The 26,953-nt window shown below is 46.8% G+C and overlaps 6 protein-coding genes across 6 annotated transcripts; 2 read left to right on the top strand and 4 right to left on the bottom strand.

Annotated features, from left to right (window-relative positions):
• Positions 1-1,754: 1,754 nt before the first annotated feature.
• Positions 1,755-5,423, bottom strand: DFJ58DRAFT_728407 (uncharacterized protein; the record flags this gene model as incomplete). Its single annotated transcript, XM_041385591.1, has 7 exons — positions 1,755-1,821; positions 1,885-2,063; positions 3,610-3,647; positions 3,699-4,152; positions 4,278-4,658; positions 4,746-5,090; positions 5,151-5,423. 7 exons carry the CDS (start codon positions 5,421-5,423, stop codon positions 1,755-1,757), a joined length of 1,737 nt encoding a protein of 578 aa, XP_041243435.1.
• Positions 5,424-5,720: 297 nt separating this feature from the next.
• Positions 5,721-8,473, top strand: DFJ58DRAFT_728406 (uncharacterized protein; the record flags this gene model as incomplete). The annotated part of the gene is made up of 5 exons (XM_041385590.1): positions 5,721-6,281; positions 6,330-6,620; positions 6,685-7,113; positions 7,173-8,159; positions 8,228-8,473. 5 exons carry the CDS (start codon positions 5,721-5,723, stop codon positions 8,471-8,473), a joined length of 2,514 nt encoding a protein of 837 aa, XP_041243434.1.
• An 824-nt stretch (positions 8,474-9,297) lies between these two features.
• Positions 9,298-11,009, top strand: DFJ58DRAFT_841791 (uncharacterized protein; the record flags this gene model as incomplete). Its single annotated transcript, XM_041392751.1, has 6 exons — positions 9,298-9,526; positions 9,590-9,642; positions 9,691-9,773; positions 9,823-10,017; positions 10,219-10,453; positions 10,503-11,009. The coding sequence occupies 6 exons, from the start codon at positions 9,298-9,300 to the stop codon at positions 11,007-11,009; spliced, it is 1,302 nt and encodes a 433-aa protein (XP_041243433.1).
• Positions 11,010-13,907: 2,898 nt separating this feature from the next.
• DFJ58DRAFT_841789 (uncharacterized protein) lies at positions 13,908-15,360 on the bottom strand (the record flags this gene model as incomplete). The annotated part of the gene is made up of 3 exons (XM_041392750.1): positions 13,908-14,121; positions 14,233-14,566; positions 15,288-15,360. 3 exons carry the CDS (start codon positions 15,358-15,360, stop codon positions 13,908-13,910), a joined length of 621 nt encoding a protein of 206 aa, XP_041243432.1.
• A 2,625-nt stretch (positions 15,361-17,985) lies between these two features.
• Positions 17,986-18,712, bottom strand: DFJ58DRAFT_841788 (uncharacterized protein; the record flags this gene model as incomplete). The annotated part of the gene is made up of 3 exons (XM_041392749.1): positions 17,986-18,221; positions 18,397-18,489; positions 18,601-18,712. 3 exons carry the CDS (start codon positions 18,710-18,712, stop codon positions 17,986-17,988), a joined length of 441 nt encoding a protein of 146 aa, XP_041243431.1.
• A 7,127-nt stretch (positions 18,713-25,839) lies between these two features.
• DFJ58DRAFT_728399 (uncharacterized protein) lies at positions 25,840-26,922 on the bottom strand (the record flags this gene model as incomplete). The annotated part of the gene is made up of 2 exons (XM_041385589.1): positions 25,840-26,447; positions 26,625-26,922. Coding segments are annotated over 2 exons (906 nt in total), but the record flags the coding sequence as incomplete, so codon positions are not given.
• Between the last annotated feature and the right edge of the window lie 31 nt (positions 26,923-26,953).

Below are 26,953 nucleotides of genomic sequence, written 5' to 3'. Positions count from 1 at the left end.
CGATAGAACTGAGTTGTGTGGGGTGGTGTCGAGGGCCGTTGGCGTTGAACAAACTGTCCGGCTAGATCTAGTGCTAGTGCGGGACAAAAAGCAACACGATTGTGACAAACGGTCACACTGCCTCGTTAGGGCAGCCCCTGGTCTGAGTGTGAGGCGCGTTGCAACATTTAATGAAAGGGTAAGAACTACACACCTCTAGGAACATTCAGAGTAGCAGAAACCGCAGTGAGAATGTAAGGCTACAGTTAAAGCAAAAATTTGAGGGAAGGGAACCAGAAATGCAATTTTTTGCTGTGCTGCGCTGCCGGATTTTACAAGAAAAGAACGGAAAAGTCGGGGTAAAGTGCCCGCCGCACTTTATTTTACCGTAAAATCTTGGGATTTTACGAGTGGCTGAGAGCTCCGGTGGCGGAATTTTACATGGATAGGGCGGGTGGGCGCACGAGCTCATTTTCGCCATACAATTAAGCAAATTTAAACATGTATATTGCATGGGTGCACGTATATACAGCTGTACATTATGGACAGAGAAAAGCACAAACTATTCCGTCTTTCTGCGTGTGCGCACACGAAAATTCGACGGAATCGCGTAGCAACAATAGTGCGAGGTTGATGGACGTGACATGGCGACACAAGGGGCCCGGCGAGCTCCGTTGGTGAGTGGTTTCTGTGCTTACGAGTGGTCCTCAAGTGCAGGTACAGGCGCGGTGCATCCTGTAATGCGAAGACAACGGAATGGGAGCTGCAGATCTGCGCGTTATAGTACTGGTAAGTAAGCTTGTAAGACGCGTCGGGTTGCTGATGTGTCAGCGAGGTCACGTGCTTTGGCGTTTTACACGCCTGTGGTAAAATGAGGCAATAAAACCAACTTAACACTGTCCGAAAACACATATCACACTCAATGGCCCGTTTTCGAACATCACGCGAGCAATACCTTCACTCATATCTCTTGTTTATGGTTCTACATACTTTGTTTCAGCCAGACGTGACCCTCGAAGAGGCAGCAGCACAGCTGCACTGTGACTTATCTTGCATTCTTGCTATTCAACAAACTCGTTATCTACAAGAGCACTCCCCTGTGGCAAAAGCTGGCACCCTACACATTGCTTGGGAATATGCAAATTCTCCATCTGACCACTTTTGCTTTATTCATATGCTCCATGTTTCTCCAATGACCTTTCAAGTCCTGCTTGATCTAATCAAAGGTCATCCAGTATTTTCCAATAATTCCAACAATGCACAGGCACCTGTCCAGACTCAACTCGCTGTCACTCTCTATCGAATGGGTCGATATGGCAATGGTGCCTCAGTGATGGACATTGCCTGCCATGCATCAGCAAAACCCTGAGTGGCTGTACGGCATTGTGTAGTGCCGCACAATGCCATACAGCCACTCAGGGTTCGCAGCGAAGTCCCCCCATGCACAGCCGAGCTACATCACGACATATTGCACTTTGAATGTGTCATGCTGTGTGTCAGTTACCCAATATGGCACAGTGCGGTTAGTGCCACACAGCGCTGCACTGCACGACTTTGGTGTTCGCGCTGTACAGTGTTATATAGCAATATATGGGTTCAAATGTACTACCTCCCATGATGTCTTACTATAGAATCCTACCAACAATCAGACTCAGACTGTAGTAGCATGACAAAATATACTAGTTCCATTCAAAACTCGGATTGTGGTAAAAACAGTACTACTACTGTGAATTTGAAAGTGATATAGTCTAGTATGCGACTGGTAAAAGATAGTATTAATCAAGATCAACCTCCCACTCAGAACCGCCACCGCCATCTTCATCACTCGCAGTGACCTTGTTCCTATTTTGATGGTCAATGATAGTACTAGTACTACTAGTAAGAACAAATCAGACGGAGACTTACATGCCAGTCTGCACCCAAGACTGGAGCATCTTGCGTAGCTTCGGACCATGATACTCGTCATCTTGAACGCGTTTAAACAGGCTAGCAATCTTTTTGTAGATGACCTCCGAATCTGTGATATTGGTTTGCTTGGTGTTTGCTTGGCCATGCCTAGAATAAATGTCGAGAACATTTTGAATCTAAAAACAAAAATCGGTTAAATACTGTGAGCATACTAGTACCACGTAGATATTCACGATCATTGTGACCAGGATAATAGCGTTGTCTGGAATTGTCTTCCAAAAGGCAGGAAACTGACACAGGGATTTCGAGCTGCTATCATAAAATACTCGAAGGCAAACACAGCAGAGCGCGTTGTGGTGTTCAAGCTCGGGCTAGGCTCGCAGAACCCCATTTCGCTATAGGAGTCAAGCAGCCTAGATATCCACATCGCATACATACACCACTTCCTTGCAAAGTCTCGACTCACTCGACTCACCTATGTCGCACCGGTCTATGTCCGACTCGGCCGATACAGATCTGTGGTCTCGGTCTCTCGCAGAAGAGCCAGGGTTGTCTTAACCGTCCCTTGCTCGTCAGATCGGCCATCGCGCACCTCGGCTGACCATTCCATTCCATCGGTACCGAATCCTCCCATGTCCTGCCCATGTCCACCTATCTCCATTGGTGCGTTTTAAGCTTATTTTACCGTTACTGAACGAACAGCAGGCATTATTACATGTATTCCCATGGCCGCAGCACTAGCGAGCCTTATTACATATCGACCCGAGTACCTCGCGTTTCGCTACTACTCTCGCCTGTGTGATTCCGGACGTTCACGCAGTTAGATAAATAGGACTTGAGTTTCATATTATTCCTTACTTCCCTTCCTCGGACATTCCTGGTACCATTGTAGGAGTCACCTTAGTTAGTCTTTGATTGTGCAATTGATCCCCCTTGCTTTTATCATCGGACATGCCTTGACCGCTCTATGTGCACTCTATCTAAGGTTTCTTTACCTAGGCCTTGTGAGATCCGGACCGCTACCGGTAGTCTTACGTCGGCAACCCATACCTAGTCTTACCTCGTCATACCTAGTTATACCTGGACTCTCCTTACCTCGGTTTAGACTTGCCTGCTGCACATCAGCATCGGACTCCTCACCTCACATCGGTATCTCGTGTCGGGTGTACCATCAGTATCTCGCGTCGGGTGTACCATCGGTATCCCATATTGCATCGGACATTCTCGGACTCGGACCTTTGGTCGGTCGGATATCTCAGGTCTTAGATTTTAGTTTCTTCCTTTCTCTTCCCTTGCACTATTAGAAGGAAGTGCTTCAATAGCAGTCCCCTTGGGTCGAAGTACTGCACTCGCACCCATTAGGATTTAGTAAGTTAGTTGGTATATCTAGCTGACTACTATTTCTTTCACCACAGCGTTATGCGCGAAGTTAGATGAACGACCCTGGTACCATTTCGTTAGTGTATGATACCATTGATGACAACTGTGAGTGCACATGAGCATCGGCTGCCCCACGTGAAAACAACGAGTGCTGGATGAGACCGGATGCCTTGGTTTTGACGACTGTGATGGTACTTCCTTGTGAGATAAGTTCGTACTCCAGGGGAACCACGGCGAGAGTGGCTTGTTTTATTTTGCTTCAAAAAGTTGCGGCATTGTTAAAAATCTGCGTTAGCACACTTTAAAATATAGTAAAGCATTATTGAAGTTAGCAGCACATACCACGATAGCCATCTCTGCTTTGAATTTTGGGTAGTAGCCTCAATAGACATGTCAGTGGGCTACTAGTAGTTGATATGAGATGGACAGACCTTTCTTGAGTTGGTGCTTCTGCTCTTGCCAATCCACAATGGCTTCCGCAATTATTTTACCGCATACTCCGCCGTCGTCAATGGCTGATTCACGTTGGGGAAATGGGGCCACGTTGGCGAGGTGTTGTCTAAAATTGGCCTTCGCAAAGTCAAGCAGTCTGACCCAAAGAGGAGGGAAGAATCCGAGTGTGGTTGGGTTGGCGGTGCCCTTCGCATTCTTGTTCTTCTTGGTGCTGCAACTCTGAACACCAGAGTCACACTCAAATTCGACATTGTAGTCATCGCGGTCCGAACCATCATCAGCTGGTGAGGGATTGTTTTTGCAAGGGTGTTTAGACTTTGGATGCAGATTACTTCGTTGCCCACTAACACCAATCAGATATGAAGGTGGTGGAGAACGTGGCCGATGGTTATTTGAATGGTGACACTGAAGCAGATCGTAGTCGATATTGGGCTAAGATATAATGATAGCATAAAATATATGAGTCAATAAGTACTTACTACTTCTTTGGCGCGTGAAGGAGCTTGCTTGCTGTTGGCCTGGAGGCAGCTAGCTTGCTTTCATGCCTCGTCATTGACGTATTGTCCTGCTTGTCCCAGGCGACGGTTGGTATGATCCAATGGGTCATGGTCCATGGGAGCCGTTACCGTACCATATAAGTCCCCGTCCAAATCCTTGTGCTCTTCACCATCAATAGTGGCATCGATGTCGTCTTCTTCAATGTTAGCGTCTTCCTCATCATCATCTTCTTTGAAGCTAGCGTCCCAATTCTCTTCCACATCAAAATCTCCCTCGAAGCTTGCATCCCGATTTTTCTCCATGTCGAAATCTTCCTTGACATCCATTTCCCTGTCCGTTCGAGTCTGTTCAGTTTCGTCGTCACTTCTATCCACAAAGGCACTTTTGCAGGCAGATGAAGCAGAACCGCCTGGAAGGGCTTGCTGTATTGTCAATAGCTCCTGTTGACTAGTATTAGAGTTGACATTGGAACTGTATGAACTTGAGCGAGAATGACAAAAACAAGCAAGGGCACCTTGGCGCTAGACAGGACGAGCAGGAGGCTCCACAGGACGAGCAGGAGGCTTGACAGGACGGGCAGAAGGCTTGACAGGACGAGCAGATAGCTTGACAGGACGAGCAGACAGCTTGACAGGACGAGCAGATGGCTTGACAGGATGAGCAGATGGCTTGACAGGATGAGTAGGGGGCTGGACATGAGATGTCAAATCAGGCTGAGGAGGATTGCATGATCCCTGGGCTATTTGATCAGTTTGCAACGGCTTTGAACTGACATATGCTGAGGGAAGTGGATAGTCTTGCAATCCGAACCTTCCATGTTCTGCGACATGCAGAACAGGTGTGGGACCTGCAGCAGTTGGGTCTGAGGTCTCCTGTCAAATTTTGGGTATCAATAGTACTCACTGGCAGCATTAGATTGATGAATCACTTACCAGTGCGACTGTTGGCTTGCTCGGACAAGTTCCTTTCTTCCTCTTCCGATTCTTCAAGTTTGATGGAGCCATCACATTTTCAATTTCATCAGGAGGGATGATGTCATTTGGTGCATTCAGCTTAAGCACTTTGACTGGACTCGCGATAGCATTGCCTACCCACCTTAACTGAGAAATCGCTCCTCCAGCACCAGTGTTAGCTTGCCCTGAACGATGGGGAGGTTCGACATCACCCGAGTCGACGACCTGAGTTGTCTTTTTCTGCTGGCCCATGGAAGTACGCACCGGCAGAGAGAACAAGAAGCGAACAGTTGAATGTTCAACTTGAGCATGTTTGAAGCGAGTCGGAAGTTCCAGGCTGAGTGCCGTACTACAATAGTTAGCACTATGTAGTAATACACCCAGACATCAGTTAGCCGTGCCTGTGTACTAATACTGCACAGCGCTGTGACTAAGTTTGCCTCACTTCCGAGTCAATTGAATTAACTTGAACCTACCTACTACTACCAAGGCTGGTAAAGTCTTGCTGGCTCCCAGTCACCTGTGCAGCGTGCGCTGTTATTAACCAAAATGTCGACCCAGTGCCCTAATTGTTTGAAATCGTTTGCAGGCGCCCTGGCTGTTACGCAACACCTCAGTCAACCTCTTACATCCTGTCTACAACGGATCGACAAGCTCCAGAGTGCATCACAGATTTTACTCGAGTCAGGCCAGCACACGACTAGTAGTAGTACTACCACCAGAAGACCAAGCCCTGTTCATTATGATTTCTCAGGCCCAATGGACTTTGAGGTGGAACCAGTGCTGGTGACACCACCTGAAGGGCAGGATGACTCAGACTTCTATGAGGGTGTTGCGGTGGACTTGGAGAATAACCTAGGGTCTTATAAAGAGTCTTGGGGCGATCGAGTATTGAAGAAGTCTTATGTTGAGCACTTTGAAGGTGCGGCCAAGACATATCGGTGTGGCCAGACCTTTCAGGATAGATTTCACATGGATCCATATTCCCATCATCATAGGGATAATCTGTACTATCCATTTGCATCCCTTCAGGACTGGGAGCTCGGAAAGTTTCTCCTATGCTTGTCCTTAAGTATGGCAGCCATAGATCAATTCCTGGGGCTGGAATTGGTATGTCTCGAGTCAGTTTTGCTGTTTTAAATTCTTATCTCTTTGCAGGTCAAAATGTTACATCTCTCCTTTTGCACAGCAAAGGAGCTACGTGGTTGTGCTGAGCTTCTGCCTTCTGTTCCGAAGTGGCAGTACCGCACCATGTCAATGACTCACCCAACAAAACAACTACTCTATCTCTACTGGCATGATCCGCTGGATTGTATCGAATCACTTTTTAGCCACCCGCTTTTTGCCAAGGAAATTGATCTTACACCTACACGTATATATGACACGATGGAACGTACTGTACGAATGTACAGTGAATGGATGACTGGGGATGCAGCATGGTTGATGCAGGTACATACCTTATCGATCTACGAGTTAGTAATATTAACTTGTTATCTCTCATCCCCTGTCGTAGTCACAACTTCCAGAGGGTGTAACATTGCTTGGTGTTATACTTTCCTCCGACATAACCAACATCACAAACATGACTGGTGGACGCGTTGCTCATCCGCTCCTTGTAAGCCTTGCCAATATCAAGATGGCGACTCGCAACAAAGCATCCTCCCATGCTTTCCTTCTCATGGCACTACTTCCGATCACTGAATTTTTGCATCTGGTGAAACGGTTGCAAAGTGTCCTTGAAGCCCACTTGATTCACCAATGCCTGGACGTCATTCTTGAGCCGCTCAAGCAAGCTGCGTGTGTCGGGCGAATGATGTCAGACCCGGTGGGAAACCTTAGGTATTGTTTTACGCCCTTAGCTTCGTATATAGTCGATACACCTGAAGCATGCATGCTTGCATGTGTTTGGGGACAGACCTCCCCCGTAACTATGGCTACGTATGTAAATTTTGGAGACACTTCCAACACCCCCCACAAACTGCTAAAACAACTCTTGACCAGCTGGCAAGTATTGAATGTGATCCCCAAGATATTGAAGCTTACTTTGCTGCATGCGCCCCCTTCCGCCTCAGCGGTGTTGCCCGTCCATTCTGGTGTGACTGGCCACTTGCAGATCCACCTCACTTTCTAACTCCCAAGGCCCTGCACCACTGGTATCGAGCTGTTGGCGCAGAGGAATTGGACTTTCGCTTCTCCATTTTACAGCCACTCACAACGTTCCAGCACTTCAAGGATGGTATTTCAAATCTTAAGCAAGTCACTGGAAGAACACAGCGGGATCTGCAGTGTTATACTGTTGCCCTCATTGCCGATGCAGCTCCCCCTGGCATTGTCATTGCTATTCAAGCACTCATGGACTTTCAGTACTTATCGCAAGCAGCAGTGATGGATGAACTGCATTGCCAGAAGATTCTTAACGCTCTCCAGGAATTCCATGACCACAAGCAAGACATCATTAGGTGTGGGGCGCGTAGAGGGGCCAAGAGCAAAAATGTCCTCGATAACTGGCATATCCACAAACTGGAGTTGATGCAGAGCGTCGTGCCCAGTATTCATCAAGTCGGTTCCCTCTTGCAGTGGTCTGCCAATACCACCGAGCATGCTCACATCACCTTGATCAAGGATCCTGCCGACTCTACCAACAACAACAATGTCGATGCTCAAATATGCCGGTTTCTCGATTGTGTTGAAAAGTGTCGAAATTTTCAGACTACGACATCAATCATCATTCAACTTTCTCAATCTGCCAATTCTCGGACAATGGACAATGGTTTGGAGTTGGACTATGAAGGTGCAGATGTTGATGAGGCAGATTCACAGGCTGCAGTTACCAATGATCTCTGGGGGCCAAAATGTCCCGTCACCAATTTCTTCAAGAAGGCAGCACAAGTCTCTTCGAACATCAAAGCAACCAGACCTGTCTGCACGTTTGTTGCTGGTAGTACAGCAATTCACCTCAATTTTGATCCTTCCCTACGGCGCATATTGGTTGATGTTGCAGCTGAAAAAAATTTCTGCCTGACTTGTGGGGAGCACTTGCTGACTACATTCAACAGGAAGGTCACAGTCACCCATATCAGAACTTTCACAAGCTGGAGGGGCAACACCATACAGTACCTGATGCATCTCTGCCATTTGATGACCTTATGGTCTGGTTCAAAGTACAGGTGCAGCAGGCATCATACTACAGCCAATCACCCACTCTTCCTGCTCTCACCATCAATGCATCTCCTCCAAGTGAAACTAGGAAGTACAGTCACTACGATGTTGCTATATTCGCTGTTGGTGACACTGAAGTTTAACAATGGCCAGCTAGTGGGCTTAAAGGTACAGTTTTCATTGTCAGTTTGTGTGCTACTAGTATACCTAATGTCTGAGCAACCTGCAGGCCACACTGTTGTTGAGGTGTGCCTTATTATGCAACTGCTTTTTCCGCGAGGAAAGACTACCCCTTGGGCTGGATATTTCCTCACCTATGTCCAATGTCTAGATGTCGTGACTCAGCGACGCGGAAGCGTATTGGAACGCACTACACAAATGCATGTTTTTAAAATGTGTGATGCAATCAGCAGGGGTTCCCTTCGGTGACATCCTCCCGCTGGATCAACTTCGTTCTTTTGCACATATTGTCCCCTGGTTCGGTCTCATTGCTGATGCCCATCTAACAGCACAAAATAGTGCTCACTCTGCTCATGTTTTCTTCTTGAACAAATACATCAACACAGAGTTCTATTACGCCATCTCAAATTCATAGTACTAGTATCACGACAAATATGATAGCAGGGGCTATATAGCTTCAAATTGTGTAGACTCAGATGTTTCCTCCTAGAGAGCTCCATTGCTATATAACACTGCACTGATTGCAAACCAGTTGTACAGCACGAGGTGGCGCTGTACAGTATCAGGTAGCGCTGTACAGCGCTACCCATCATGATGTAGATATAACACGTGGTTTTTAGCCGACTAAACTGCAACTTGAACAATAATGGACCAGTGGGATTGGTGGCACAACTTGCCCTAGTAGCTAACTGACAGTGGCCCATTATAGTACCACTACACAGTACTCTCAATGTCTCTCGGTGGTTCTTTCATCAAACTCCCGCAAATGTACTCCAAACTCTAAACCATGAACCTTGACACTACTAGTAGTAGTAAAGCCTTGCTGGGCTCAGGCTGGTCTCCACCACCCTCCATTACCTCCTCTCCATGTATACAACTTGAAGCCCAAAAATCAGCAAAGTCCTCCAACATTTGCCTACCAGACAAAGTATCAGACCAACACTTGCTTGACAATCTCAAGGCAGTACTGAAAGCAAGACTTGACCTTGAAGATAATCAAGATGGCTTAAGCCTGGGTTAGGATTTCTCAGTTCGCTTATCTATTCCAACAAGACTTCTTCCTGACCATCATATTCTAGGGCACTGTGCTATCATTCTTGAGGCTCTTCAAAATCCTCGACCCAACACATTCGTAGGCCCCCTTCAACTGTTCAGCGAGCGATTTTGAACACCATCCAAGGTCATCACCAATGTTACACCTGCAGAGTATGCTGTAGTTTTTGCATTTATATCAGAGGAATCAGATTTCAGTATCAGAGCAAAGTGAACCCTATTAATTGCACACACAAATCCTAATGCTGATCACATCTAGATTCAACTATTTCCAGGACATGCAAGAGCTTCAAATCATGACCCCACTCTCTATCCATGAACAACCAACCACGCATCTTTTCAAGGCTGTCACCAAGTACACTGATGGTATCCCTTACAACAAACAACTCATCGACGTCACCCTCCATCTAAATCACCGCATGCAGAACAAAGACTTCACCAATATTCCCGACTTGTAACTGTTAGTTGCAACCCATCCACCAGAGGGTGAGGACGATGAAGCCAAAATAGAGATGCTGAGGCCCGTCAGCAAATGGGTGGGGGAATGCAGATTGTCATCAGATAACAATAGCATGATTCGGAAGTTGAGGACGATGACTGATAGCTCTGGAGAGACCAACTATGCACTAATGATATCATTGCGAGAACGGAATAGATGGCAACAGTCAAAGGACGATAGCATTGCAAGTCAAATCCTTTGTGCGAGTCCCACCTTGGACTATGAAGATTTCATCCCTCATCGTATCAAAAAATCATTGAAGTTTGGGCCAGTAACTATCCACTCCCACATCTGGATCGATGTGGCTCAAGTCCGATACACCATGTTCAAGCACAGTGCAGATGGCCACTTCGACTTCAGCAGTAAGAACACAGAGACGTTCGCAGAAGAGGTATGTTTAATTTTTTGTATTTACTAAGATATTAATTATCACTCTGCAGACCATCTACCCTGAGATCAAGATGGACAACGTCGAACGCATGTTGAGTGAGGCCGCTGGGAGTTTGAAAGAATATATTATATCATTGTTGGAGGGGATGGGGTCAGAGGAGCCTGCAATCCGGAGTGCACGTGAGTCTCGTCCTGTGTGGGACCCCATGTGGGAGGCTGCTGTGAACCAGATCTCTACCGCCGTGTATCTTACGGCTTACTGCCGCTATGTGGATTGGCATCACCACATATACGACAAGTGCAAGTCGTCGCATCAAGAAGTCACTCAGGCTACTTCCACTTCACTGCTCTTGTCTGATCCAACAGCTGGGTCCTCATCCAACCTCACCACTTCATCCTCAACTGATCAGCCGCACACGCCCTCCACTGGATTATTGATTGATATTGAACTGGCACGCTTAGCGAAGAAAGCGAAGGTGGACAACAGGAAGGTTCCCGAGGCAAAGACGAAGAAGTCCAAGTCCAAGAAGGCGAAGGGACAGGCAAAAAACTTGTAGGTTTGAGCTGGGAGGGTGAGCATCCATAGTACGTTCAAATTTATTGTCTGATCTCATCCGTATCTTAGTGTTTGCGTTGTTGCTGTGTTCAGCCTGAGTCACACTGATACTATCACTGCCGTTTAATATACCATCATCCATGAACTGTTTCGTTTTCAATTTGTTCCCTAGTAATCTACATGGTGTGTACTTGTAGATTTTGCCGCATGCGACTGTGTATACTAAGTATGATATCCCCAACTCACAAGAGGAGGGCTTTGTGGGGTACTTCAAATCCATTGTTGTGCAGGGTGTACTACTAGCTTCCAAGTGTTTTGCACCGAAGTTGAAGCCTTGTCAATTGAAAGTCATGTTACAATTTGAAGCGAGTTATTACTATAGTATTGAGTCAATGATCGTTGCACATGTGACTCTGAATCAGTAACTTCAACTTAAACCTATTGGCGATGGACAGCGTCCAACCTACAACATCTGAATCTCTTGAATGCAACTTGATGGACATTCCATCTCCAAGCCTCTCGCAGCCTTCATCACAGTGGACCCAGAGAAAAACCGGTATATGCGCTACCGAACTTGGCTCAGAAGTCAACTTTGCTTCAGCCTGAGTGCTGCCAACATTCTGAGGTCTCCAGCACACCTGGGCTATTCGTGAACAGTACTACTAGTACTAGTACCACTTCTGTCAACTCATCTACCATTTGCGATACCCCCTCCTTGTCCATACCTCACAATAGTAGTATTACTATGTCTAGTAGGGCTGGGCCACACATTTTTAACTCTGGGATAATCGGAACTCCCAGGGCTATTGGTTCTTTGTGAACACACCGGTCCCCTGTGTTATTGCACCATTTAAGCACACCGAGCATCGCGAATTACACATTTTCCTCGACCACAGTTCCGGCATCAGCAAAAGTTTCAACTCGGATAACAACAGAGTTGAGCTGTGATGACAGTGATAATGTACGTTTGTGCACTTCCGATATGTTTTCTAAATAATAATGTTCTCTAGGAATCTACTAACTCTAATGACATCAGTCGTAGTGAGGAACTCAAAGCCCAACTTGTATTGAACGCAACATGAGCACAACGAGATGTTCGCCTTGCAGAGAAGAAACTCACAGACTGCATTCTCAAGGAGAATACTGCGCTTGGGGTGCTCTACAAGTTCGAAGCTACAGAAGCCGAGAGAAAGTTAGAAGACGCCAATATGGGCATTGGTTATGTACACCACTCCCTTCGCAAAAGCAGTATCACCTTGTACGAGGACTTAGGCTCTAGTAACCCTCCTCCGAAACACCATCGCACTTCTGTTACTAGTAATAGTCAGCATGGTGAACAGGTCGTAGCCTCAATACCAGGTACTGGTACTCAGAAAATTTTATCTAACCATTTCAAACTCACATGCTTTAAGGATCTGCAAACATGATATTCGATTCAGAGCCTGCACAGTGGGACTTGTGCTAAAAAATTCACCGAGCAGACCCATCATGGCGGGTACCTGTCCTACTAGTATTCTACCTGTTGTTTATAATAGGATATTAGTAATAGTACATACCACTCAGATGATACTACGATACTTGTGCCTATGTGTCAATGTCATCCTGCCTGTGCATCCATTGTGTTCAACTTTCTGGCATGTTCAAATTGAAGTTGTGTAGCGGTATAGTACTAGTAGAACCAGAACCAGAAAATGGACGCTGTATCATGCAGTGTTGCACTATGCCAAACTGTGCTACACTACCCATCTGTACCATTATATGGTTAAGACTACACAAGCCTATGACCCTGACACCATACAGAGCTACCTAGCGCTACGGGTGCCTGTGCGGCTGTAAGGCGCTGTAACATGCTGTGAGCGCCTGTAAGCGCGTACAGCACTGCTAAATTTAGTGTTTTGCTGATGTGCAGGAATTTCTGAAGGTGCAGTAGAGTTGTTTATGAAGTGATGCTTTGATGCTTTTAAATCTCTGCATGACACTTTTGTGTGCTTACCAACTGCTGAAGAAAAGGAAATTGAGAAGTTGTGGATAGATGACTGGCTCAAATTCTGAGGAACTTGGAGGGAAGGCTGGGTGATGTATGACGGGACAATTATTGTTCTGCATACTAAGCCAGGTCTCAATGGTGATGCATATTATACACGAAAGTCAAACTATGGACTGAATCTACAGGTACTATATCACACAGCTTTTTTAAACAATATTGAAGTGCTTTGACAGATTGGAAATTTACCATCTAATCTCCGTATCATGGACTATGCACATGGCCTGACTGGCTCTGCCCATGATGCCTCTGCCTTTGAGCATACTGCAGCTTCAAAACATACAGATTGGTTTTTCAAAGGCGATGAGTTTGCCTGGGTAGACTCTGCATATTCAGTCAGTAACCATACCATTCCAGTCCACAAGTGTCCTGCTTCTCTCATCCCTGAGAATGCTCTATTTGATAGTGCAGTAGCCCATCTCCGAGTGCGCTCTGAACATTGCATGGGAGCTCTGAAAGGGCACTGGCAATGCTTGTGGGGGATTTGGGTGACCATCACATCAAAGCACCATCATCAGGCAGCATGTGACTGAATGATAGTGGCCATTATCTTGCACAACCTTGTGATAGAGGTTGAAGGAACAGTACAAGGGGCACACTTCACTGGGATCCACACTCACACTGAGGAACAAGAAGATAGAGGATTGCCTGATATTCCTCCAAGTCAAGTGATTGGGAATAATGGAGACCTGAAATGACAAAGGCTTGTGGAAGAGTTACTGGCATTTCAACAAATGTAACAAAGTATTTGATGAACTACTATTACCAAGTATATATGATATAAAGGTGTTAATGAGTGACTAGAAATTGACCACAAGGAGTGAAAATTATTGAGAGGGGAAGGAGGAAATTATACTAAGACTCATCATCCCAATCTGGCCAATCTGGAGAGTAATGAGCACACTTCACAGGCTCAGCCTTGTCAGAAGGCTCGTGCATCAGTTCATGGAGTTTTTCACGATACTCATCAACATTCCAAATGCCAGCCTTGAACTTTTTGAGCAGCATCTGGCGCTCTTGAAGCTGCCTATCTGCTGTAGTACGAGCATTGATAGCATCTAAACTTGCCCTTTGCACGCATAAGAGTAAGGCTAATCAAAATATGAAAACGACATACTTCTGCATATCAATGAGTGTCTTGTCAAGGGTGCACTTCTTTGGAACCTTGGAGATGCATTACCTGGCTTTGGTGAGACTGTCTTGCAACATTGACGAGGATTTTGGGGGTCGCTTAGTTATCGAGGTAGGGGTTGACTGTGAGGATGCAGGAGGATCATTCTCCTTGTCGTCGACATCACAAAGAGGTTGAGAATAGTCAGAAGGATCTACAATAGCATCAAACGAAGACTCAAAAGATGGTGAGATTCCACAGTGTGCTGCCTCGTTTTGAAGGGCTGTATGGAGGCTCTGGATCTGCGACAATTGCTCTGGCACAAATTCTGGTCCTTCGCCATCACTTGGAGGCTGGTAGTGCACAGTCTTCCTGCCCTGTGGGCCAACACCAGTGGTGATGGCTATCGGAGTGACATTTGGACGAGAAGATAAGATTCAATGGAGCACAGGAAAGAATTGGAATTGCTCGACAATCTCATCTGCATAATGTTAGAATTATTCTGAGAAACATAAGTAACATACCCCAAATACACTGTGCCATTGGAGTTGTGGTCGTATTAGGTCCATCAGCGGGGACATAGCATTCAAAAAATTCATTGTCGGAGATGTTGCCATTCACATCAGACTGGACACCTTCACCAGTTGTCCATGGACGTCGAGCATGCAGCTTGTATTTTTTTGTTAAGCTGCATGATGGACTTGTAAGGTAGAAAATAATAAGAGAAGCACAACACTCACTACTTGTACTTTCGTTTGACTTGGTCCCCCATCACAACAGCATTCTGGCTGTGTAATTGTGGGAAAACAGAAGCTGCCATGCGCTGATATACTGTCACTTTGCTATCACCTGATGTGTTCTGCAACAGAAACATCATATCTTGTATCATATAAGATAGGCCTCGAGCAGTTTCGGTAAATGTCACGTGATATGCGTGACAAAAGCATGAATGTATATAGGATGTTCGTAGCGACAAGATATAAAAAAACAGAGACGGAAGAGTTGTAGTGTATGTACTTCTCGACGAGTCGTCCGTTACAGAATTACCATTTGTGCAAAATTGAAGGAGGAGATGCCAACACAAGCAAGATGTGACTTGCTGTGACGTTACCGGGAATGTATACCTTGCATCTTGCTTGTGTTGGCACCTCCTCCTTCAATTTTGCACAGATGGTAATTCTGTAACAGACGACTCATCAAGAAGTACATACACTACAACTCTTCCGTCTCTGTTTTTTTATATCTTGTCGCTACGAACATCCTATATACATTCATGCTTTTGTCATGCATATCACGTGACATTTACCAAAACTGCTCGAGGCCTATCTTAACAACTTTAACTCACTCACCTCACCCTTCTTCCACTTGTCTAGAAGCACGACTCTGTTCTCTGATAACTCAATCTGCACCAATAGCTGCCAGACTAAGTTGCCGGTCCAAACAATCTCTGGAATTGTGACACTGCTATCCTTCTTCTTTGCCATATGTGCAGATCTGATTGATGTGACAGTGAGTACAAGGTGACAGCTAATTGTTAAATTTTTAGATTTACATTTGTATTATCTAATTATGCAAACTACATTTTAGGTGACATCACGTGGGCGAAGGGGTCATGGGCGTAGGCATTGGGTGTGGGCGCCCAACTTTGAACGTCCCTAATTTCTCCAGATATTGTCTGCTCCTAAAACTGACTTTCCACTCACTCGCTATCATCCTGTTGAATTTTCTGCTACACGCTGGCTATGTCTAAGTTGTGCTTAGTGTTGTGCAAAGCCCGGCCTGAAGCCCCAGGCCGAGCTGAGCCAAGCCTTGTTGGGCCGGGCCAAGCCGGGCTTTGGAGTAGGGCCTATGAGGGCTTTGGGCCTGGCTTGTTGTCTGCACAGGCCTGGGCTGGGCCCTTGAGCCATGGCTTTCTGAGCACATGTAAGGATTACCAATCATCTGACGCGGGAAACTGCCATTTCAACACTTACCTCGATCTGGCATCAGCGCACTGCCAACCTCAGTCAGCATGGACATCGACTCCTTATCTCTCATCATTGTCAACCCTCAGCTCACATTCATTGTCACTGTCACCCTATTCTCAGTTCACCGTGTCTGATTCTGTCAAAACCAACATGCAATTCTTGTCACTCTGTCAATACCATATCCTTTTATATCGCCATTCACTCAATCATTTCGTAGCCTCTTCCCTTTCAGTCTACTCTACCCTGTTAGGTGCAACACCACTCCCTTCAGCATCCATCATCACATAATTGATTCAGCATAGCTATATCTGACCCTTAAATGTTTTGCAGTATAAAAGTAGCCCATGTACACTCCTTACTACAGGCAATCATATCCAGTCTCCAAGTCTCAGTCTCACACTTGTCATCTAAACAGTATTGCTATATCTATCGTTGATCCTCTCAAAATTTGTTTTGATCCATATTGCATAACTTTCGTTAAACACTAATCTAATTCTACAGCGCATTCACATTGCACTAGCGGTCTCCACACCCCTTCAAACTCGCACCAAGAGCCACACAGCTGATCTAGAATTATCATCACTTTGGAGGGCTCATGAGGCTGCTAAAATGTCACTTCCCACTGTGCCGGCCACAAAACCTACCAAATGCAAGGCTCCAGCTCCCAATCCACAAGAAAGTTCTGTCCCTGCAACACCAGTACAAAGCCCTGGCCTGAGCCTGAGTCTGGCCGAGCCGAGCCTGAGCCGTTGAGGAGGGCCTGGCCTGCAATCTGAGTAGGCCTGAGCCCTGGTAAGCCGAGCCCAAGCCCCAGCTTTTGGGCCGAGCCAGGCCTTACACAACACTAGTTGTGCTAACCTTCCATTATGACCTGTACCTGTAGGATTGATATATCACTACCTATAACTATAAGTCATTTGTGATACATGTATTACTATGGGCCACAGATGGTATGATACATCACTGTACTATAGATTGTAGGTTGACTTGGCCCTAGTACAATCATAGGCTATGTCCAAGTATACAGTTGCGGACAACCAAAATCAGCAAATTTGAATGACACCAAAGACTGATTTTCCTGGGGCCACAAATGACTGGGAATCCATTTTTAGTGCAGAATATGTTTATTGAGGACCAGTGCAATGGATTTGCATGAGCAGATTGTCCAAAAACTCTCATTTGAGGATTTTCTAGGCCAAAATTTTGGCGGGTACCACAAACAAATCGCAAAAATCTCGAAAAATATGGCAATCGCTTCCTTTTGATGTCCTGTGCATGATTCCATTGAAATATTACAAAAATAACAAGCCGTTCTAGTGCTAAAAATGGTAAGTGTTGAGGTAATTACCCCTGGAAGGTCCTTCAAATGCTCCTGAACTTCTATCGGCTGAGCCACAAATGGGTGAAATCATACGCAATAAAGTCTACATAGCTAAATTAGAATGATTTTTTTGTCAATGACATGTCATCTTGGTAATATAGGCCCCCAAAATGGTGCCAAAGGGGTACACAACATCTTTCAAATTGTCCAAAAATTTGGCGGGCCAAAACCCTTGTGGGAAAAACTTTGGACCACTGTTTTTAGACATATTTTCACTCCCTGAGTTCAGATCTGGCCTTGGTTTGGCACCAAAAATTCATGCTGGATAAATTGGTGGTGTTTGCTTGTTCACAACTGTAGTTCACTGCTATACTACTACTGAAGTTTTGGCCCTGAGATCGAGCATCTGTGATCAATCTGTGATCAGGCCAAGTCTGCACCGAACTTTGGGATAAACATAGATATATATTGTGCCTGAGAACATCGCTATACTACTGACAATCTAATAGCTCGGTGCAGCACTATTCATTGACTTCAAAAGTCCACAACTACAGGAGGTGCATCAATTGAAGGGCCACTGTCATCATTGGGAACTGGTACAGGGACTGCAGGAGTGGGATTGAGCTGAGCAATGAAGCTCCAATGGGCTTGGAATGAGTTCCACATTGCAGAATGGAGTGCAGCTTGATGGTGTGCATATGCCTGCAAGCCCTCTTGCTCACTAGTCTTCACCAATGAGTGCAGAGTTGCACGCTGATGCCACCAGTGGCCTTGCCATTCCAGAAAGGTAAGCACTCATCTCATTTCTTTGACCAACAACTCCACTTCCTCAGACCATCGAACTGTGCAGTGTGCATGCCTTACACCATTCTATATGGACACCTATGTAAACCAATCCGAATCTGAGTGAGTTAGCTGTTGATCATGTCAACTAGAAACACTCACAGTCTTGAACATGATCGCTCTCAGATGGACTGGTGTCTCCATCTGTGACCAGCCAGATCCAAGAGATCATCCTGGTGCCCTGAGTGTGATCACCTGCAAAATCACCCATAGGTCGAACATCCTCGTGTCTGAGAAGTCGAAGTCTTTCCTCCCACCCCATTTTATCCAACTGACAGCTTAGTGATTCCAATGCTCAATGCGCACACTTGTACTTTTCAACCGCTGCATCTTTCTTAGCTTCGACACGTGCAATCAGATTCTGCGCATGGGTGGAAGCTGCTTGGCCCCGTAAGTTCTTGTCCTTAAATTTATACATGTGCGAGCATAGACGAAGGTGGGAGTGGAGTTTGTTGAAGGCATCATGAGCCTGTGCCTACTGAAGTTCCCACTCGTACTCCATTAAATGGTGATCACAGTCCAGATGGTTGAGAGCTGATGGTAGATAGAGTTGGAACTCTTGCGGCTTCGGTAGTGCTTGGGAGGCACTTGCACTTAGGTTTGTTGACGAGTGCAGCATCAAGACAATAGGCATGTAGAGTTGTTGATAGCGGGTCCAAGAATCAATACATCTTTGTAGTGCGCTAGTCCTCTGCATGATGGCCTCTCTTTGCTTATCTGTGGGATGAAGTGAGAGGTTGGGAACATTGTATTTGAGCCGTTGTCTGTCATAAAATTGAAATGATGAACGCGACTTGAAAGAGAGATTTTACATACTGCATATCTTCTAATTCAATCCTGCCACTAATAATGTTACGAACTAGGATGGTTCAGACGTATGGCTACTCGATAAGAGTAATCGGCCAAGGTCGTTTCAAGGCTTCGGCGTATACCGAAGTTCAATGGTTCACTAAGACAAGACAAGGAGAGTGTCCTCAACTTGAATCACGTTCAATACGACTTAAGATTGGAGGTCTTAAGCGAAGGAAGTTCCAGGTAAAACCTAGTAAGATTAAAGTAAAGAACTACATAGTACAAAGCGGGTTTATATAGGGAACGGTAACAGCTTTAGGGCCGGTACGATGAGGTCATAAGGATGAGTCAGAGATAAGGCGAGTCAGAGATAAGACGGAGTCAGAGATAACAAGAATAGATCATCTAGCGACGGCAAGATGCGATCGTGATGTAATACAATGATGTAAGAGAAAGAAAATGAATAGGGGCGTACTTGACTGTAACAAATAAGGATGCTGGGCAAGACGTCAACATCGAGCGAGTGGTTGGTCTCTGCCTGCAGCTCTTGTGCCTCCAATACTGTGAGTTGTGACTGTACTGCAGCCTGTGTAATAGCTACACATAAAGATCAGCCCAAGCATATAGCACATATGGGTAGTGACTTACGAGTGACCTTGCTTTCAAAAGGATTTGGTCGAGTGTTGTCCTCCTCCCAAATCTTCACTTCTAATCTCCACTCGTCCAATAGTGTGGGCTGAATGGTTCCTTCCAGATCGTATAAGGCAATACAATGTTCCTGTTCCCATTTTATGGCTTCCTCCATCTTGTGCTTCAATGTATGACCTTGAGAATCTGAAGTATCAGGAACAACAGTGAAAACTTACCAAGCATGGTTGTTTTTTCCAATTCCAATCGCCAAAATGGTCATCTAATGTATCATGTTGACTGACACAAGTACTGCACTAAGGGAACATTGAGTATGTCAACCTACAAAAGTCTGGACTATATATGTACACACCTCTTGCCTTTCGGTAGCTCAGTTGGATAGGTAAGCTTTGTAGGCACACTCCTCCATGAAATATGCCCATCCTGCATTCAAACCAGGATCCGCTTCATCAGAGGAGACAGCCTTCCATTTGAGACAGAAATTCGTGTCTATAGCATTGAAGAGCGCATATAACCATCTGTCAAACAGGGTGAGATAAACATCCTCGAAATTTTTAATTTAAACATGCCTCATTGCTGGAGGTGAATCCTCCCAACTGCTGGGCAAATTTTTGCCTGGATGTGGGCATGTGGGACACAGCACCACTGACCTGCACCAAACTAGTTCGGAGATTAATTCTTGAATTCAGTTTCATTTCATTCGGCTTACAAATGACTCAGCATGAACTTCTCACATGTCAGGTGACTGCAAAAATTACTTCCCATGTAAGTTGTCCTGTGAGAACATGCAGGAAACCCTAAATACAAAGTACCGCACCAGTTTAGCCCCTAACAGAAAATGTAATAGCCAAACACAAACACAACACATGGACTGGTACATTATATAATCAGTGTCTAGATCTTTTCTGCTTTGTCATGAGAAGTCACATGATGTATCAATATACCACAACTATTTATGATACTCATCCCGCGCGTCTGTGGGCGTGGGAGCTAGAGAGAGTACCAGAGAGAATCATAGTATATTAGAAGGCACCCGCTGTTTTGGGTGGGGTCTCAGTAAGTCTCTAGATCTACAGAAAGTCCCTAGGCTAAGTGAGAGGGAGACGGGACATCTGACTCGACGACTGAGGCCTGGGTTGTGCCGGGAGATCGAGGGGACACAGAACCACCCAACAGTGCAGGAAGGACGCAGGACATGTATGGGGACCCGAAGACGCACAGAAGAACCCCCACAAGCGGAGGAAAGTGACCCAAAGGAGTGAAAACAAATGCAAGAGGACGGATGGCAGGGGCCCTGGAGAGTCAAGGTTGAGGTATGGAGGACAACCGTGGGCTGGGTAACTCAGCATGCAGGGGAGCTAGGTGTTCGAGGCAACGCCAGTAGCACAGGAAGGCATCAGAGGACCAGCGGCCTAGGGTTTTGACAATGTGTGGTGGAACACTGCAGAGCAGGAGCTCAGTGGTCCCCCCAATATGAAAGGAGTGGCCAGAGATCGCAGGGTAGCCATGTTGTGACCACACGTCATTGCAGTGTGATAGGAATTTTCGCTTTGTGAGGGGGACGAGAGCCCCAGATGGGGATTGGTAGGCAAAAAGGTGCGAAGAAGGTTGGAGAGGGTTGACAGAGAGATGGTTGTTGAGTGAGGTGATCGGATCAGAGGGGGCATGTTGGCGACCCAAAAACAGATCCTCACCACGATCACGTGCTGTTTTGGACCAAGGGAGGAAGAGCACGCGAGAACAGCCAGTGGTAGATATGGGACGTAGGTTTGCCACTGTGGGGAAGTGGCGAGGCAAGAACTTGGCCTGGGAGATGGGCAGAAACTCGCTTAGGCGGGCTTGGCCCCAGGTGGTGCAGTCTGCTGCTGCCAGACAGGCAGCATCGAGAGGATCAGTGAGTGAGAGGTGGGAGTGCACGGGCAGGCCATTTGGAATCTGAAGGGGTAGCATGGTGAGCACCGCGGATAGTGTAGGCAAGGCGAGTACCCCCTTGGTAAGGGACCCCATTGAGAATGTGCCAGTCCCGAATGCCGGACAAGTCATTGGCGATGGCACCACCTGAGCGAGTGCTGGCCTCGAAGGCAGCAAAGGCACAAAGGAGAAATTCATTGGTGGGGAGGGTGAAGGAGGTATGGATGTTGTTGGCGGAGCAGAAGGCCAGAAAACGGTTGACGCCAAGTTGGTAGCCAGCGAGGGTGGAATCCTTCCATGAGTTGAAGACGATGGAGTCAATGCAGGCTGCAAGGTGAGGGAATGAAGTTGCTGAGATGGGCAGAGGGAGCTGAGGGCGGACAGACTCCACGGCCTTGGAAACAATGGCCTCTAGGATGGGGTCAGCGAGAGGCATGGATCGTACTTAGAGATAGCTGAGAGAAGAACCAACGCTGCTGCACAGTGCGATGTCACATGGAAATTGGCAAAATAGATTACTAAGCTGAAGATACACCATGGACTAACAAGAACAAGATGAGGCAAAGGTACAAAATACAAGGCACAATTACATGGCTGACACGAAGGGACAAAGGGCATTGGGAATGTACGCAACATGAGCAAACTTAGGCAAATTTGGGAATATGCCATGTGAGGGGCGGTCAGCGAGGTTGTCTTTTGAGGCCACCCAGATGGTGGTGAACCAAAGAGAATGCTTGAGGAGGAGAGATGTAATCCTGTGGAGCACGCTATTCTGCTCTGCATTGCGTGAGAGCCCAGCACAAAGGGCACCAACAACACCACTGTTGTCAGAGCGTAAGATGAGGTGGGCATTATGAAAACCTGCTGCAATGATGCTCCGGAGCGCAAGCTCAACAGCCACCATTTCGGCCCACCCAATGTCGCGTCCCTCTGAGTGCCAAGAGCTGCCCAGGCGCCAGGCAGCCCAGGAATCACCTAGGATGAAGCCAATGCCCGAAGAGGTGGATGCATCAAAATGGGAGTTGGCAAGGGAGTAGGAGGAGCCATGATGAGCATGCCACAGAAGGGCCGAGCTAACTGGTCACGCCACCAGGCAATGTCCACGAGGACCTCTGCTAGGATGGAACAGGTAGCGAGAGAGTGGGCATTTGGATGGAAGCGGCTGGAGAAGCGATAGAGGGAAGGGAGATGTGTGCGGCTGGAAGTGAGGATGACCGAGCAATGATTAAAGGTGCCAACCACCACTTTGATGTCCCTTCTTGAGATCCTGGCACCCCTGACCCAGATGGCAAGCCAAGCCAGGTATTTAACCTTCTTGCCCTCAGGAAGCTGGACAGATCGGCCAGGGATGTCCCAGTCGAAATCCAGGTAGGGGAATGCGGGGGCAAAATCGCGGAACTTGGGAACAGACCAAGGCCACCCCAGATAGTCTGCAGTGGACCAGATAATGGTGGCTTCCACGGTGAAGGTGAAATAGCCGTCTGGGTTTGAGTAAGAGGGGTAGCGAAAAAAAACAGAAAGTCATCAGCCCATTTAAGGATGTCCTTGAATGATTTGAAGCGGAAGATGGCAACGATGCCATCTGCAGAGCGGCCAAATATACCCGACAAGCTGGAGGCACCAAAGCAGGCATTGTGGTCAATGTGGACCTGCCCATCCCAGAATATGGTGATGTGAAGACGGTCTTCTGGGGCAATAGGCATCCGGCGGTGGGCAGCATCAACATCAAAAATGGCGGCCTCTGTACCCAGAGGTGCGTTTGTGACAAGGAGGAAGCATTGGGCAAAAGTGCCCCAGTCACAAGAGAAGGCGGAGGAGTCAATCTCCGAGTTGATGGACTGCAGGTCAGGGTGATTGCGAGAAATGAGTGGTCCTGAATAAGGTGTGATTTGCCAGAATTGGGGTTGAAGACCACACCAAGTGGCGAGGAGCGGAAAGGGCCAAATAGCAGTTCAAAAAGAGCTGGGTCATATGGGTCAGAGTATCTACCGGCAGCAACTTCATTCGGGATGTGAGTATTGATAATGTCGGGGTGCTCTAAGGCAGACCAGTGATTGGGGGGCAAGAAAGTAGAGGTAAGAGATGATGAGACACCAAGATGGAAACCATCAGAGATGCCAGCAACCACATCAGAGTAAGACTCGAGAACACCTGCTTCACAGAGCAGTTCCTCCCACTTCTGCCAGCGAAGGGGGGTCACAATGAGAAAGAAATGGTTACGCAGGGTGGGATTGAGCATGATGTTCTGCGGACCTGCAGCAAGAGCAGACGTGAGAGAACATGCACCCGGAGGGAGGGTTGGCGCATCCCTTGGAGCTGTTGAAGAAGCAAACTGAGACGTTGCCAGGACCCTTCCAGGTACCTTGAGTGTCTTTGACAAGCCAGCCATTGTCAATGGAAGGGCATTTATTGGGGTGGTGGAGCTCCCCACAGAACCAGCAGAGGGATGTGATGCAAAAGGAAGAAAAGGTGGGCTTATCTCCAGAGTCTGCAGCAGCCTCCCTCCGAAAGGAGGTTTGGGCAGGATGAGGGTGTTGTCCTGAGGGAGCAGAGGATGAGGAGGCAGAAGGGTGGGATTGAGCAGCCGGAGGCTTGCTCACAGAGGTGCTGGAGCTCATGTGGACCATCATACAGTGGCTCAAAAAAGTGTCTCAATGTTTGTGGCTTTTCATGTAATTGCTTTCTTGTGAGTCAGGACATGGGAATATGACTAAGCCATAGGGAGGGGTGGAAAAGCCCTGCTTCTTCGCTTCAATTCCGTCCCCTACAGCGTGGGAAGCTGATGTTATCAAGTGAAGATATGGTCATTTTAATTTGGTGATTCATTAAGACACTTTTTTGACTTTATAAAAATTTAGCAAAATCAGGTCACCTAGACAAAATGTTATGACTAAATATCTAAAAAAATGGTGTTATGTCAATAATATGGTCTGACTGTAATATCTTACATCTATATAAGTGCAAGCTAGAGCATGAAATTCTCCATAATCCTCATGAAGTCTATCTCCTCTACTCAACAGGATAATATCCTTGTTCTCAGCTTCTCTAGTCTATCTACTAGGTAGATTGCTTCAAAAACTGGTTTAAGTTGGGCTACTATTGCTAGGGTCATCAAGAAATCTAATCCAAATAAAGAAAATATCAATATGGGCCATCCTTCCAAGCTCACCCCTCATGATAAGAGGGCTATTGTTCACTGTATTCTATCTGAAGAAGCTTCAAATGCTGTTCAAGCCACCAAATTCATTAATTCCATCATCCCCTCCACTGTCTCCACCCAAACAGTCAGAAACACTCTCAAGGCAGCTAACCTGAAAGCTATAACCAAGAAGAAGAAATCTCTTCTTTTACCAACTCATAGGAAGAAGAGACTAGTCTTTGCTCTGAAGCACCAACACTGGACTGTTGAGGACTGGAAAAGAGTTATTTAGTCAGATGAGACCAAAATCAATAGACTGGGGTCAGATAGTTAGGAATATGTGTGGAAAAAGGCAGGTGATCCACTAGGAGACTAGAGAAGTGAAAGGCACACTCAAGTTTGGAGGAGGAAACTTGATGGTGTGGGGCTGTATGGGATGGAATGGAGTGGGGGTTCTGTGTGAGGTGGAGGGGAGGATGAATGCAGAGCAGTATGTCTCCATTCTAGAGGAGTGTCTGCTTAGAAGCATGAAGGAGTCAGGTATTGATGAAGAGGACATCATCTTCCAGCAGGACAATGATCCAAAGCATACCTCAAGACTGGCTACAAAATAGTTTGAAGACCATAATATCAATGTTCTATTATGGCCAGCACAGTCTCCAGACCTCAATCCCATTGAACGTCTTTGGGAATTACTCAAAAGACTACTTGCTGCCTATCAAGATCCTCCAAAGGGGCTATTTGAACTATGGGAGAGAGTTGTAGTAGAGTGGAGAAAGATTACTAAGGAGGAGTGTCAGAAATTGATAGAAAGTATGCCTAGGAGGGTAGCAGCAGTTATTAAAGCCAAGGGGGGGTAACACAAAGTACTAGAATCATACAATAGCATTGGTAAAATACAAAGTCAAAAAAGTGTCTCAATGAGTCACCAAATTAAAATGACCATATCTTCACTTGATGACATCAGCTTCCCCCACTGTAGGGAACAGAATTAAAGCGAAGAAGCAGAGCTTTTGCACCCCCTCTATGGCTCAGTCATATTTCCACATCCTGACTCATAAGAAAGCAATTACATGAAAAGCCACAAACATTGAGACACTTTTTTGAGCCACTGTATGGTTGAACTTCGCCATGCGTTCCTCACGCTGCTGATCAAGGATGGACTGCCACACATGGACCTGGAATACGCTGGGGTAGAAGTCACCAGAGCGCTTAGGGAAGGCCATGCGAAGGGACTCATCATAGATGAGGTATGTGGCAAAGGCTGAGTATACATCAGGGCGGCCAAAGATCAGGTCATAGTGCTTCTGCCAGGAGGCAGCAATGGCAATGCGGTCAGGAGAGGCAAGGTAGGAGGAGATGAGCAGGATGAGGTTCTGAGATGCCTCACAGAAGTTGGCAAAGGACAGGCTGCGTTCCATTGCACGAGACTCTACCTCAGTGCGCTTGACCAGCAGGTCAGTGGAAGGACAGAGCTCGAATAAAGGGAAGTAGGTGCGCCAGCCTGACTCCATGATATCAATGTGCTTGGCATGGTGGCCCACAGCATGGGGATCAAGGAGAGCGCCCTGGACCGGAGCTTGGTGGGATTGCAGAGCATGAGAGAAGCAACTCTGAGCCAGAGCATATGGCATGAGAGGCGGAAAGTCACACAGGTAACCACCTGCGAATGCAGTTAGAATGGGACAGCAGGTGGTGTGAAGGCAGCAAAGAATAACATAGATGGAGTGAAGGCCCCAGAAAGGTAACAGATACAAGGTGGTGCGCAGGCACGGAAGTAGGAACAAAACTCGCACAAAGGTGTCCCAGTGCGAAGGCAACCAAGGAAAGGAGAGCTTACCAGGCTGGGAGATACTCCCTGGGGGGGGCTGAAGGATGAAGGGCGCACCCAGGGTGTTCCCATAAAGAGACTGAGCGTATCTAGAGAGAGCTTCTTCAGCAGCTCTTGAGGCAGCGGCAGCTACCTCCTCCTCGGTGAACAGACGAGGAGGCGGGCGGGAGATGCAAGATACAGGAGAGGAAGGAGGGGACCGCACAGATGGCAGAGGGGAAGGAGGGGAGTTGAAGGCATGGGGGGCAGCAGAGATGCTAGAGCCCCCCCAAGCCGGGAGGGAGGAAGGGCCAGCACCTGTAGAAGGACCTAGGGAAGGGGGTGCCAGAACGGCCCAA

This window comes from Suillus subalutaceus, assembly GCF_016647625.1.
Source record: "Suillus subalutaceus strain FC151 chromosome Unknown DFJ58scaffold_59, whole genome shotgun sequence".
NCBI classification, from domain to species: Eukaryota; Fungi; Basidiomycota; class Agaricomycetes; order Boletales; family Suillaceae; genus Suillus; species Suillus subalutaceus.
The sequence above is the reverse complement of the archived record's forward strand: the minus strand, read 5'-3'. Positions and strand labels throughout refer to the sequence as shown.